This window comes from Pipistrellus hanaki, assembly GCF_964339955.1.
Source record: "Pipistrellus hanaki genome assembly, chromosome: 1".
NCBI lineage: Eukaryota > Metazoa > Chordata > Mammalia > Chiroptera > Vespertilionidae > Pipistrellus > Pipistrellus hanaki.
Window position 1 is genome coordinate 156,838,039 of NC_140503.1, and position 14,996 is coordinate 156,853,034.

General features: G+C 38.2%; 1 protein-coding gene across 5 annotated transcripts in view; it reads left to right on the forward strand.

Moving 5' to 3' along the window:
- FAM13A (family with sequence similarity 13 member A) overlaps positions 1-14,996 on the forward strand; it is a 238,005-nt gene that overhangs the window by 186,196 nt on the left and 36,813 nt on the right. For all 5 annotated transcript variants that reach the window (XM_084881811.1, XM_084881812.1, XM_084881813.1 and 2 more), the window contains 2 exons: positions 9,117-9,193; positions 9,581-9,620. In XM_084881811.1, coding sequence (XP_084737937.1) covers positions 9,117-9,193; positions 9,581-9,620 — 117 coding nt within the window. The remainder of the gene's footprint in view (positions 1-9,116; positions 9,194-9,580; positions 9,621-14,996) is intronic.

The following is a 14,996-nucleotide window of genomic DNA, read 5'->3' on the forward strand; positions in this document are numbered from 1 at the left end:
AGTCATTAGCAGATAGAGACTATTTAAAGCCAGTATCCTGAGTGAGCAACCAAGGGAGCAGTGTGGACAGAAAAGAGAAGTGGCCTCGGGGACTGTGAGCCTGAGGCGTACCAACATTGAGAGGTGCATGGAGAGATAAAAAGATAGCAGCAGAAAAGACTTAAAAAGGAGCCATCAGCAAAGGAGAAGAAAAACTAGGTGATTCGTTGTCTAGGAAGCTAAGTGAAAAGAGGGTCAGATGATGGATCAAATAGAAGGCTGAATAGGACCATTATTAGAATTAGCAAACTGGAGAACACTTAATAAAAGAGCAATTTTGGTGGAGAGATTGGAGCAAAAGCTATTTTCCAAAGAAAATGAGAGGAGAGTAACTGAAGCCTGTGAGTCATCATTTCACAGTGATCTCACAGCCCACTCCACAGCCAAAGAGGACAATATGCTGTAACCTAAAAAAAGGCATCTTGCAGATTTGGAATCTCTGAAGTGGGAACAGTCTGGGCACTTTCCCCTTTGCCCTTTCACCTTCCAAGGCTGCCGTGGGCTGCAGAGAACAGAACCCACAGACATTGCAGAGCTCGGAAGTTAGTGGCCCTGAATGACATCAAAGTGCTCTGCCTTATCGCTTCTGCCACAGTCTCAACCTTTTTCTCTCCTTAACCCCTAGCTCATGCCTGTATCCTTCAGTCTCTCTTGGAAACTTGTCTCCTGGTTTAACTTGAAGAGTTAAGACAGCTGGCTGGTGTTTCAGCAAGTTTCCTCCTCCTGCTCCAAACTTTCTCTACATTTTCACTCATTTTATATTTTTACCTGGCCAGATGATAAAGTGGTCTTTCTAAATTCTAAAGTTAAGAAGTATCTTTAGAAATTCTATTTTCTACATCCATCTCTGCACCCACCCCCATGTATCTGTACACACACGCACACACACACACTTCATTGCTTTCTTCTCTGGCTCATTTCTGTTGGCCTAGTAACAGTTTGAATCAAAAGCCATAACTCAGTCATGCATTTTATTCAATAATCCTACCTCTGCTGCTTTGTTTCTCATGTAATAGCTGTACAAGTGAATGTGCTACTCAGTTATTTAGTTCCCTCATCTGTAAAATCGGGGATATTAATATTCTCGTTGTATGTTTTTTAAATGCAATGAAATATGGTCAAAACAAAGAGGAAAAACTGAAAACAGTACATATTTAAGTTCCTTTCTGTTTCCTTGGCTCTGATCTCCAATCTCATTCCTTCATTTTACCATCAAATTATTTTGAACAGTCCATACTTGTTATTTTCAGTTCTTTTCACACTTTCAAGCCCTGTAGTCAGGATTCTACTCCCTTCTCTGAAGAAATTGCTTTCTTGGACCGATCTGCGGTTGGAGCTGGCCTTTTCACACTTTTGTGCTGTGACATATGCTTGACCTTGGCCTCCCTAAGGCCTGTGGTGCTTTTGACACTTCGTCCCTTGTTCTCAGAACTCTCTCTCCCTTGGCCTCTGTGTTGGTGACCTTGCTTTGTCCTCTTACCACAATGACTGGTTTCTTCTTTGCTGTATCCTTCACTGGCTAATGCCCCACAAAGCAGAAGTGGATGTAAACGTTACCCAGATTTCTGTCTCTTATCTCTCTTCCATCAGCATTTTATCTGAGAGCTTCTCCATTTCCATGGTGCCAAATGTCACCTTTTACAAATGACTTTCAAATCAACATTTTTCACCCAAAATGAACATTTTTTTTTTAAAAATTATTGATTTTAGAGAGGACGGAAGGGAGGCAGAAAGAGAGAAACATCAATGGGAGAGAGATACAACGATCAGTTGCCTCCTGAACACACCCCAACCGAGGGTCAAACGGCAACCTAGACATGTGTCCTGACCGGGAATGGACGCAGGACCTCACTGCATAGGAGGACGCTCCAACCACCTGAGCCACGTCGGCCAGGGCCCAAATCTACACTTAACTGATGCTCTCTGCAGTCCACCCTAGAAAGTGCTTCAGAGTCAACATGTTAAAACCAGACTTGTCTTTTTCTCTTTGATCTCTTTTCACGCAAGATACCCATCTGAGTTTATCAGGTCATCATCCTTAGTCATTTTTGAAGTCCTTTCCTTTTCCTTATTTTTAATCCTTCCAACTTTTCAATCATTTGTCAAATATTGTTGACTGTGCTATAAAAATGTGATGCATGTCACCCTTTTCTCTTTGTATTGCCATTACATAGCCGAAGCCCTAATTATAATTAGCCTAGAACCTCGAAACAGCCACCAGTATATCTCCAAGCTTCCAGTCTGTGCCTTCTCCCATCTTCAAACCGCTTTACCTGCTACTGCAAACAATCATCTACCAAACGCAGAAACTTTCAACTCTTGTCTTCAGTGCAGCACAGCTCAGCAAGAACTCCTGTCAAAACTACATGGCTGCCCTGGCCAGTGTTTCTAAGTAGTTAGAGCATCAGCCATGCTGATAGAACCAAAGGGTCACAGGTTCTATTCCTGGTCAAGGGCATGTACCTGGATTGCAATTTCATCCAGTCAGGGCGTGTGCTGGAGGCAACCAATCAATGTGTTGTCTCTCTGTCTCTCTGTCCCTGTCCCTCCCTGCCTCCCTCCACTCTTTCTAAAAATCAATAGGAAAAAATCTCAGGTGAGAATTAACACAAAAAAAAAACTACAACAAAAAAACAAAAAACTATAGGACAGTGATTCTCTGGTGTCAACATAATGTAAAGAAGCCAAAATTATGAACCACAGACTTAAAATTATTCATTCCTTCAAGCATACAACACAAAGCTATTTGACAAGCAAAATCTAGGTGATCAAAGAGACATACTTTCTGCTCTCCTGAAGTTGGCATTTTCAAAGAATGAGATGGAGAAGAAACAAGGAAATAGTCAGAAGGCAATACATGCTGTGGGGAGAAACGAAGTTGAATAATAAAGTAGGAAGGGTGGGAGATAAGGATTTGTGTTGTGTGGATTAAGGTACTCAGGTCAGGCTTCCCTGAGAATCATACTGGTGCAGGGACCTGAAGGAGGTGAGGGAGTTTGCCATCAGGATAGATAGAGAGACTACCCAGACAGACGGGGCAATAAGGCTTATCCTTTTGAGGATAAGCAAGAGGCTGCGATGGTCGGAGCAGAGTTGAGGGAGAAGCATTATAGGAGATGAAATCAGAGACAAAGCATGACCACTTAGGCTTGACAGACAATTTTAGGTCTTTGGCGTTTACCTGGAGTGAGATGAGGAACAATTACAGGGAGGAAAGTTGTTTTCTGATGTACCTTTTGAAAGAATCACTCTGGCAACTGTGGAAAGAATAGCCCAGAGGTGGTGAAAGATGGACAAGAACTAACGCAGAATAATTGGCATCATCAAAGGAAGAGATAATACTCAGTTTTTGCCAGGATGACCGCAATGGAGGTAGTAAGAACTGATGCTCTAACTACTTAGAAACACTGGCCAGTAAGAATATATATTGGAGTAGAACCAAGAGCATTATCTAATGGGTTGTATTTGGATGTGAAGAAGCAGGGAGGGGTGCAAGACGACTCCAAGACTTTTGGAGTAGCTAGAAGGATGGAGTGCCATTTTTTAAGATAGAGAAACTATTGGAAGGTAAATGAGGGGGGGACAACAATAATTCCATTTAGATATGTTGACCTTGAGATGTTTATTAATAAATCAGTCAAGTAGGCAGTTACATACATGAATCTGGAGTTTAGGGGAGGAATAAAATAAGTTTGGAAGTCTTTGGCTGGTATTTAAAGCTTTGAGATAGCCCTAGCTGGCCCCTAGGGAAGGAGCAAAGAGAAGGGTCCAAGGACTGTGCCCTGGGACCTACCAATGTGTAGAGGATGGGTGGAGGAAAAGATACAAGCAAAAGAGTTTAAGAGGAAGCAGCTAGCAATTCCAGTGCAGTATGGGGGCAGGAGCCTTATAAATTTGAGTCAAGAAAAAATCAGAAGAGAGATTTTGGAATAGCAGGTACACGATAATTTCACATATAACATCCAACTAACATACATCTGCCTTGCTGGGAGCTATTTTGGTTGGAAAAGGGAGGAAGAGCCTGGGTTAACGAGAGTGTAGGAGGAAATGAAGAAAATTAATGCAGTAGCTGGAAACAATACAAGATAGATATGATTTCCTTCTTTTTCATGGCCAAGTAGTATTCCATTGCATAAGTGTACCACAGCTTCTAACTTTTTAATCTCATCATGTTTACACACACATCTAGGATTCATTTTCTTTGTCAGTTAGTAATTTACATTTGTATTCAGGTAGAACCTATTACAGAAATCAAGGTAATATAAACAATGTTAACAAGCTACAGTAAAATATAAGTGTCATGGTGACAAGGCTAGTGTCTGTCTGGCTCAGCATTGCACCCCCATGCCCAGATGGTTAGACACTCACTAAAAATGTGCTGGGGGGAAGAGTGAGTGAATGGTTGCCATATTGTTTAGGGTAACTTGTATAACAGAAAGACCCAAAACACGATGTCGTGGACTTAGTACAAGCTGTGTCTCCTGTGGAAGTCTAGAGCAGGAGTGGAGGGCTTGCTCCATACAGTTTTTAGGGCCACAGGCCAGCTCCCTATCTGCCTTCTTCAGCAGGTAGCTTCCCTTCCCGGCACTCTGGTGGTTTTCATCTCCATTCCAGCTCACAGGGAGCAAGAGAGTGAATGTTAAGGCTTATACCTGGTGGGTTAGTTTAAGGACCACGTCTGGGAACCACACACATTGCTTCTCATACCGGGCTGGAGGCCAGTCGGTCACTTGGCCATCCCCCCCCCCCCCCCCCCCCCCGCCCCGTGGAGGAGCCAGAGGATGTGTTCTTGCCAGGCATGTGGCTGTGCAGTCCAAATCCGGTTTGACTCAGTGGATAGAGCGTCGGCCTGCAGACTGAAGGGTCCTAGGTTCCATTCCGGTCAAGGGCATGTACATTGGTTGCGGGCACATCCCCAGTAGGGGGTGTGCAGGAGGCAGCTGGTCCATGTTTCTCTCTCATCATTGCTTCTAGCTTTCTATCCTTCTCCCTTCCTCTCTATAAAAATTCAATAAAATATATTTATTTTTTAAAAAAAAAAAAAAGGTGGAATTGGGTGGACAGCTGGCAAGCTCTTCCAGAGGCATCTCTTTCAGTGCCGGTAGTTATTTTTTAATATGGGTTAATTTGTACAGTTTTAGGTAATAAAGTGTACAAAGGGTACACAAAGAGATTCAAATCTGCCATTAATGAGAAAAATCAAATATTCTCCTCCTAGAGCTCAAGGTTAGAATAATGAGCCTGTTTTGACTAGCAGCATTCCATGCAGCCTTCAGACTGAGCTGTTTGTATATTGAGAAAAGGCTTTCTTTTTTTTTTTTTCTTGGTGTCCTCTATAAAGGCTTTGTCAGCATTTTACAGTTTTAGAAGACAAATTTGTTTTTGCTCCAAGTGGTTTCATGTGCTTCAGTGGTCAAACAGGTTTTGAGCCTTAGCTTCAAGGCCAAAACAGAACTGGGGGTAAGAATTGAAAATAAAGTCCACAGCCTAAAGCTGTTTTAGAGGCTCTTTCTCTTTTTTAATTTGGGGTTCTATTATAATTTAAAAGTGTAGTTCTTAAGTAACACTTCCTTCTGACACTCAAAAATTGTCCATATAAATTATGTCATAGCAAATGTGTGTGTTCTGAAAGTCACTCGTAGGACTTAGATGAGGCAAAATTTTCCGCATTGTAAGTGAGGCTTTACCTGACTTAAAAAAAAATATACAACTCAAGAAGCAGTTTCATTATAATTATAAAGTCATACTCTGTTCTTTGCTATTTCTTAAAAGATTACAACTTTAGAAGGAATATTAAAAGTTAATGCAATAAAACATTTTTTATAAAAATTCTATTAACTTTAATAAATGAAAATATTAATGAACTAGTCTCATCACACATAGAGAAGTTTTATACATAAGACAGTTCAACACCTTCAAAAGGCATTGAGCCAGTATTTTCTCATAAAACAAAGTCCTGTAGTGTATTTCTCATACAAGGAAAACATTCTATATTTCAGCCTTTATTTTGACCTGTACAATACTTTCTTCCCTTTCCCCACCTCAGGGAAGTGGAGAAATTGGGAGATTATCTCTTATCTTAATTTGACCTCCCTAAATCCTAGGCAAGAATGGAAGTCAGAATTTATAAAACATTTTGCTCCCAGGGAAATAGGTATTAATGCATTCATAGATCTTTACTACTCTTGTTTGTTTCTTTCTGAAAAAAAAGAAGAAAAAAAAAAAAAAAAAACTGAGGTAGGCTGCCAGTTGTAACACATTCTTCACATGTTCCTGTTTCCAAAAGGTATAGGAGGGCAATCCAACCACCTTAGCAAAGGAACACTGTGTACTTGCATGCTGCTTTGTAAAAGCAGACCATGAATATTCAGCAGTCTCAAATGTGCGGAGGACGGCATGAAAGCTGGAATTCTTATGAAGCTTTAGGGGGAGGACTACTGAACAATATGGAAAGTCACCATTTGTCAGTTACATCTATAAAAACTCAGGTCCTTGGGGAGTTCTTAAACATTTGGACCAAACACTTTTTAAAAAGTGGAGAGGGGGAGGGAGCTGAAGAAGTTTCTAGTTGTTTTATCCCTAGAGATCAGCTAAACTTTCTCACATTTTCAACTGCTTTTTGTAAAGCTTCCTATTGTATAACACACCTATCTATACTTTCATATATATATATATATAATATATATATATATATATATATTTCTCAAAACCTATTCAGTTATATCTCGGTTCTTTCTGTATATTATCTTTGTAGGAAAAAAATCAATCTTCTGACATCATCTAATGGAAGTATCTTTATATTTATGTAATGCTATTATGGTTTATCTCCTGTTCTCCCCTTCTGAATATTTCTTAGCCTTAACCTATTGATTTGTATGTCTTTGGAAATAGTCATTTGCATATCATTATAAATGTATGTCATTAACACTGTTCTAAAATGATCTGGTTATGCTTTCTCTAAGAATTCATGTTTCAGAACTTTAGGAAAACCTAATACTATTGCACTAGATCTTACACTAAAGATTTTGATAATCTATTAAAGATTATCTATGAGAACGAACAAAGATTCTTTGTCATAGATACATCACTCTTTATCAGGAAGATCACATCCAGGTAAGAAGAGCAATTCTGCTTTGGTTAAATGAGAGCCATTTTGAAGAGGCTTCTTATAACCTAAACTACTTAAGCTTTAGAGGTATAAAAATGGGAATATAATTGTTGTCATTTTTTTACAGTTTTCAGATTTATTCTAAAATTATCTAACGATGTCAGTTATCTAAGCATGTAAATCCTTGTTCAGTAGCAAACACCAACACTATGTCTTTTCAGTTCCTGGGACATCTTCTTAACTGTGGACAAATAGTAGTAAAATATTGTCCTTGGGGATTTCATAGTTTAAGAAAGAATAATAATATCATCAAGAACAACAACTAATATTCATTAAGTATATTAGGTATTATTCTATTAATAGCACTTTAACTGTATTATATCATTTAATCTCCTGGCCACCCCTGTGTCGAGTAAGGTTACATCTCCATTTTCCAGATGGGCAAATTGAGGGTCAAGTAGGGTCATATATTTGGTAAATGATAAAGCTAGGCTTCAAACCCAAACATTCTGACTCCAGAGCCACCATTATAACTATTATATTATGCTGTTTCCCTTTGTTTCTATTCTTTGATGAAGCCTACGATTTTAAACTTTAAGAATTGAAGACAAGCTGGCCAAATCCACATAAAAGGAAAATAATTCATCCATTTACCAAGTCAAATATTCATTTTCTATCCTAATTATATGTTGTTATTGTTTTGGAGATTTTCAATATAGTCAGTTTCATGGGATTATTGTAATCCTTAATCACATTTACTTTGTAAAGAATTTTTCATAATGGAAGGTTATCAATACGTAGGTGAATACATGTTGCTTTAATACATGTGTTGGTTGTTGTTTCAATGACACAGAATAGGTGAATTATGCTTCATGACCTTCATTTCAGATAAGAATCTTTGAGTTTAGTGGTATTCGAATTCATGTCTCTAAGGCAGCTATTTAAAAAAAAAAAAAAAATATATATATATATATATATATATATATATATATATATATTTTTTTTTTTTTTTAACATAGAGGAAGTGAGAGGAATAGAGAGCTAGAAACATCGATCAGTGCCTCCTGCACACCTCCCACTGGGGATGTGCCCGCAACCAATGTGCCCTTGACTCGAATCGAGCCTGGGACCTTTCAGTCCACAGGCTGATGCTCTATCCACTGAGCCAAACCGGTTTCGGCAGCAGCTATGTTTTTGACTCTGCTAAATGTAAACGTGTTCGTTTGATTATTTATATTCTTCCTTCATGGGGAATGCTTACTTATTCTGTGCTCAGTCATCCGAATTGTTTGTAGAAAGCATTGGCTGGTATTCACAGAGGCAGTCAAAAAATCTTGCAGATATCCTTCCTGATAAGCATTAAGCCCTCCTGGTCAGCATGAAATACTACATGCCATTCAAAGGAAGTTTCCCATTTGTATTTGTTATCTTAGCAGATATAAAGATTAACATTAAACATTGCAGAAAGGTTCTTAAGATAACCCTATTTCTTTTTATGGATATTTTACAGCGTAGGTATATATTACCCTATTGGCAATATGTGTGATAAAGTTGTTAAATAAAGAGTGAGTGTTCCATCAGTTTCTGATCAGTTTCAAGGTCATATTCCTCTATTCTAGTTCTAATGCCATCCTCATATTCTGACAACCTGGGTTTTGCTATGTTTAGTTATAAAATGTGGAGAGTACCTAACAAGCACATTATAGGGCAAAATGTCCATTCCTATGATGCTGTCAGATATCTTTGTTAAAGAAATGATAAAATTTAATATGCACTTTTATGCAAGCAGTGTATAATAATAAACTGTCATAATTTTACTAGTTTTAACAAACATAGAAATGCAAGGGCAAGAATTAGTTATATCTACATATTATGTACTACTCTTCTTTAAAACAGAAAGATTACGGAGTATGCTGCTGTATATTTCTTACCATTTCTATTGGGCAACCAATGATTTGTTTTGTTACAGAATATGGAAAGTCTCAACTCCAAACCATCTCATGAGAGGGCTAGACCTGATAATATTGAACTGATGTCCAATGACAGGTAATTTTAGAATTTTCTGCTCATATTTTTATGAGTTTGAATAGGTGTTTTGTTTTGTTTTTACTTAATGCAATGTGCATTGTAAGAACTAAAATGAATAGAATTAATGGACTGTATGTTTACCAACAGTATTTTATAGCAATGGAAATACTTAGAATAAAAAATCTGCCCTGCTGCTATTAAAACCAAATGCCATATTCATGTTTGTATTTCTACTTTTGTTTTATTTTTATTACTTTGTTGTTTTCTTTTGGGTTTGAATTTTATAGGAATTGTATTTAGAGCTACTCAGCCTACTTTTAAAGTAAATTATAATTTCACTGGGTGAAAAAACATTGATATAAAACAGATTGAGACTTCATGACACTTTTTTGTTATTGTTTTTAGCAAAGAAAATGAAGACAGTGGCCACAGCCAGCATTTTGAGGTGAGTAGCTAACAAGTGAGACTATGACTGTGACGAACTGTTCGTATATTCCTGAGCGTACAGGGAAGCGTTGTTAGCCTGTCAGTAAGGGGTAATAAGATTAAGGGACAGAACTGTGGAAAGATAAATATGAGGACATAAATATTACTTGAGAAAATGTAAGAACGCTATTCTTTCACTTTTTTCAATTCTTTGATTTTTACTTGCACAATAAACTTCAATATTGGAGATTTTTCTTTAGGTTTTTTCTTAAAAATAAAATAGAACATTGCCTGGCTGGCATGGCCCAGTGGTTGAGCATTGACCTGTGAACTGGGAGGTCCCAGTCTGGGCACATGCCCAGGTTGTGGGCTCAATCCCTGTGAGGAGTGTGCAGGAGGCAGTGGATCCATGATTTTCTCTCATCATTAATGTTTCTATTTCTCTCTCCCTCTCCCTTCCTCTCTGAAATGAATTAAAAAAATATATATATTAAAAATAAAACAAAACATCAACGCCACTGGTTGGGTTTTCCATGATTTTATGCATTGTTGCGTGATTGAAATAGCCAGTGAGTTTTAGTGGCTCTCTCACGAGGATTATGTCGTTAACTTTCAGATTAACACAAAATCAGTTTGAGTTATTAAATCCCATTCATTTTCTGGGTTTTGTGTCTTATTTTAAGTAAACAAGATGGAAAAAATATCTCACTCCATATGTTGTCTATGTCTTAAAGTTTTGGTGACTTGCCTGGCTTCCCTGCTGTCCTCGGAGGGCATCGCCAGGCCGGCCTGAGTATGTGGGTCCCTTGCTCCCAACTCTGGCCTTCATTCCATGTGCTCAGCTTCATTTTTCATTTGTGTGTGTATGCCATCTGCTACTGCCTCGTGCTTCCAACTCCACCTTCCTTCTTACTGTGTTTTCTTTTTGGCCAGAGTTAAAGCTTTTCTCAACCTGGAATCTACCCTTGATATATTAATTATACATAGAACTCTCTCTCTAACCCAATGATTCCTAATCTTTGTTGGGCACGGACCTAATTCAGTGATGGGTTTATTCAAGAACTTATATGAAGCCCTACTATGTGCAGGTACTGGGCTAGGAGCTGAGATTCAATAGCAGCTGCAGCCCCTGCCTCCATAGAGTTTTATAATCTAGCAGGTTACAAATCTAAAAGCTGTGGACCCTTCATAGAAAAATGCACATTCCTGTAAAAGTTGCCATAAAAATGCTGGAAACTAATGGCTGTGGGCTCCTCATATTCCTCTAGTTGTTCTTGTCATGGGTACTTCTAAATTAACCCAGTCCACTAAGAGTGGGGGAATGCTTCCTCTTTCTGACTTCACAAATGGCCTCTTTCTGTGCCATCTCTTTCGTCTCTTCTTTCCAGCTGCCTTCCTTGGGACCCACGCAGCAAGCTGACATTCTTTTCTTGTCCCTAAGTACCTTTTTTCAGAGCATAGTTTCCCCAGGATATCGTTGTTTTGTTTTCTTCTGGATTTATCCTTCCTCTGCTCTCTTCCTCTGATCACAGCAAGCACCTACTTATCATGCCAGTTAACGTTATTTTAAAGAAAATTGCTTTGCCAGCCTCCTGGAGAGGTCTTCTCAGTTCTTCCCTCGTGTGCCTATTATTCTTTATGCGCTCAAAGGGTGCAGGGCCATCACACGTCAACCTTTATGGATGTCAACTTCATAACATTAACTCATAAATCCCAACTGGCACACAAACTTAACTCACCCTGGACTCCATTTGCCTTGGTATTTCTGTGGCTGGCTCCTGTGGCCGTGGCTGCATCATGGGGAGAGAATCTCAAATCCTTTTTTACGTGCCAGGACCTATTTTTATATGTGCTACCCATGTGCAGTTAGTAATCAGCACCTAGCCCACTGTTGGCACTCCTTAAGCATTCACTATTAATAATCATGCTCATCATCATAATTTAGCTAGGAGATAAAAGTATGCAGTGAGTTAAAATCTAGATTAAGCTCTTGTGTCACCTTTCACAAATAACCAGAGGAGGAAAAAAGACATCACCCCACAAGGTGTGGGATTGTCATTCTACCCATGGAGGCACATGCCTCTTGCACTGACGGAAATACATCATTATTGAAGGACTGTGAAAGCTCCATCTTCCATTTTAAAACCTCTTTCCCTTGTTTGTAATGTAATCGTTTACTTTCTAATATATGTGACACTTTCTAGAACATTATACAGCTGAAATAGTTAATGTAGTTTTCTGGTGATACCACAATAATTTCTAAATTTCAGCGATGAAAAATAAATCTATTCTAGACTTTGGTAAATGCTCCTCAAATTCTGTTGAGCCAATATTTTATTTCAGGTCTCCTATAGTATCAGATTGAGATGCCAAAATCGAGATAACAGTGTTTCCAGTTTAATTTTCCATTAAGGCAAATTTTAAAAAATAGGTTTTATTGATTTGTGTGTGTGTGTGTGTGAGAGAGAGAGAGAGAGAGAGAGAGAAACAACAATGTGAGAGGAAAACATCAATCAGTTGTCTTGTACATACACTGACAGAGAATTGAACCAGCAACCTTTAGGTGCATGGGATGACTCTCAACAAACTGCCACACCAGCCAGGCCCATTAAGGCAAATTTGTCTTCGTTAATATTATTATCTATTAAATTCACCTTATAAACTCTCACTTTCATGCAAGATAAAGCAAGTGACACCTGTTAGGGAAAGGTGGTTTGTCTCTTGTTTTGATCGGTATTTATTTCCATTAGAATGAGGAGCCCTAACCTTCAGCCTCAATTGCTCTATAAAGAGAGGCTTGTCTCAGAGTCTGCTTCTCCAAGGCAAATGCAGATGCAACTGCAACTATATTTTTTAAGTAATCATTTTGCAGCCTTAAATGTGGTTTTGTTTCAACGAATGTGTTGAAAAGTAAAAATGGGCTGATCCTTGTATTTTTTATCTTTTCAATTTCTTATAGTTATGCTACTAATCTTATGCAGAAAGAGTCTGCTGCAATCTCAAATGGTGAATGAGAGTTATATATTTATTATATTAATAAAATTTTCTATTTCATCTGAGTTTCTTCTTTTTAAAAATTTTATTGATTGATTTTAGAGGGAGAGAGATGAGAGAGAGAGAAAGGGAAACATCAATTTGTTGCTCCACTTATTTATGCATGCATTGGTTGCTGCTTGTATGTTCTCTCACCAGGGATCGAACCCACAACCTTGGTGTGTTGGGACAAGGCTCTAACCAAATGAGCTACCCAGTTTCTTAAATGGTTTATCTGAGTTTCTTAAATGGTTTGTACTAAAATCTGTTTAGTGACATATTGATAATGAAACACAAAGTTGAGTCACTTCAAAATGCCGACACTGTAAGTATGACTTATTTGGGTATGTTCTTTTGTTTATTTATTTTATTTATTTTTTTATTTTATAATTTTTTAAAATATATTTTTATTGATTTTTTTTTTACAGATAGGAAGGGAGAGGGATAAATAGCTAGAAACATCGATGAGAGAGAAACATTGATCAGCTGCCTTCTGCACACCTACTACTGGGGATGTACCCCCAACCAAGGTACATGCCCTTGACTGGAATCAAACCTGGGACCTTTCGGTCCCCAGGCCGACGCTGAGCCAAACTGGTTTCGGCTATTTTATATATATATTTTTTGTTGACAGTATTACAGATGTCCTATCCCCCCCCCTTCTTTTTGCCCCCCTCCACCGAGCCCCTGCCCCACCCCAGGCCTTCATCACATTATTGTCTTTCATTTTTAAACTAAATTAACCACTGAAAGGATCCAGGAAAGAAGTCATCCTTAAAATTAGCAAATTCTGTGTTCTAAAAATTACCCCTGAAAATACAGATTTTCAGACTTCTGTTTAAATGGAGTTTATACCTCACGCTTCTATTTGATTCCTTCCCGTAAGTTATTTTCTATTGTGGAAACATATTATGCTTCAGTACAAAATCCATAATAGTAAAACTATAAATTTATATTTAAGTCACTTTGTCAAAAAGCAAACTTCACTTTGTCAAAAATCAAACTATGTAAGAATTATTAACTACATGGAAGGACATTACATTATCTAGGGGAGGTATTATGTCAGTAGTATAAGGTTAATGAAGATTAAATTATTCAAAGATACTTTTACATTCTTCATGCATTCTAAGCCTACTGCTTAGGAGAGCTTAGGAGCATACCTTCGATAACAAACAAGACATTCATAATAAATAATCCTGCTTCAAAAAAAAAAAGAAGCATAAAGAAGAGAGGAGAGGGAGAAAGGAGAGAAGGCAAGGCTGAGAATTAATATTGATCACACGATCTTAAGTGCAGACTTCATTTTTCCCCGAGAAAGTCTGAGATAGATTCTGAAATAGGCCCAGTTAACAAGTATTTATGAAATGGACGGCTCTGTTATTTCAGCTTCACTGTATTTTGTGGAAGCTTTAGGATTTTGTTATTGGTTACAATACTAGAACCAGAAAAACTGAGAGGCTTTATTTGTTTAGATTTATTTCTGGTTCCATCCAGTCTTGAAAGATGACTGAAGCGGCTCACACGGATTTTGAAAATTTGTTATGTCCATTTTCCTCTCTTGTCAGGCCAAACAGTAAATATTTATGGTTCCATGTGGTCCTTCTATTAACAGTGTGTGGTGCCTTCCTGTGCAAACTGCATTATTCAGTGCACTCCCTGACCTCGTCGTTCCTGGCTCTGCTAAGCTCTCACTCAGGCTTCTTATCCGTGTCCTGTGCAGGAGGGAGGGGGGAGCGGAGGGGGATTTTCCAACTGTTTGAAGCCAGAGAAGGGGCAGGATCAATAAAGTCCGGGGATAGAAAAAGCCCAGCCCAGACAGACAGACAGACGTAGTCAGTGGTTCCTGGACCCTTATGAGGAATGGTACTGAGGCCCCAGCAAGGTGAGCTCTCTCATTATTTGTTTGTTAGCATTCTGGGTATTTCTCTTAGCACATGCATGATTCTTGGCACTTATGTGTCCAATCTCTGCCTTCCACGCTAAATTCTATGATCAGATCTTTAAGCTGAGGTATAATTACCATTTAACATTATATTAGTTTCAGGTCTGCAATATGCTTTGACATTTGTATATATTGTGAGATGATCCCCACAGTAAGTGTAGTTAATATCCATCACCACATTGTTACAATTTTTTTTTTTATTCCTGTGACCATTATCTTGTTAGTTCTTGTCATCCCTGTGCCTAGGACATAGTATGTGTTCAATAAACACGTGCCAAGTGAATGAATGCAAAAGGAAGATAGTGTATAAATGCAAATAACATTTATTTTACAGTTACTCTGGAATGACTGTTTTTATACATTTTTCTTTATTTAATCATCACAACAACTTGACGAAGTCTTCTTCCTATAGTAGAGAAA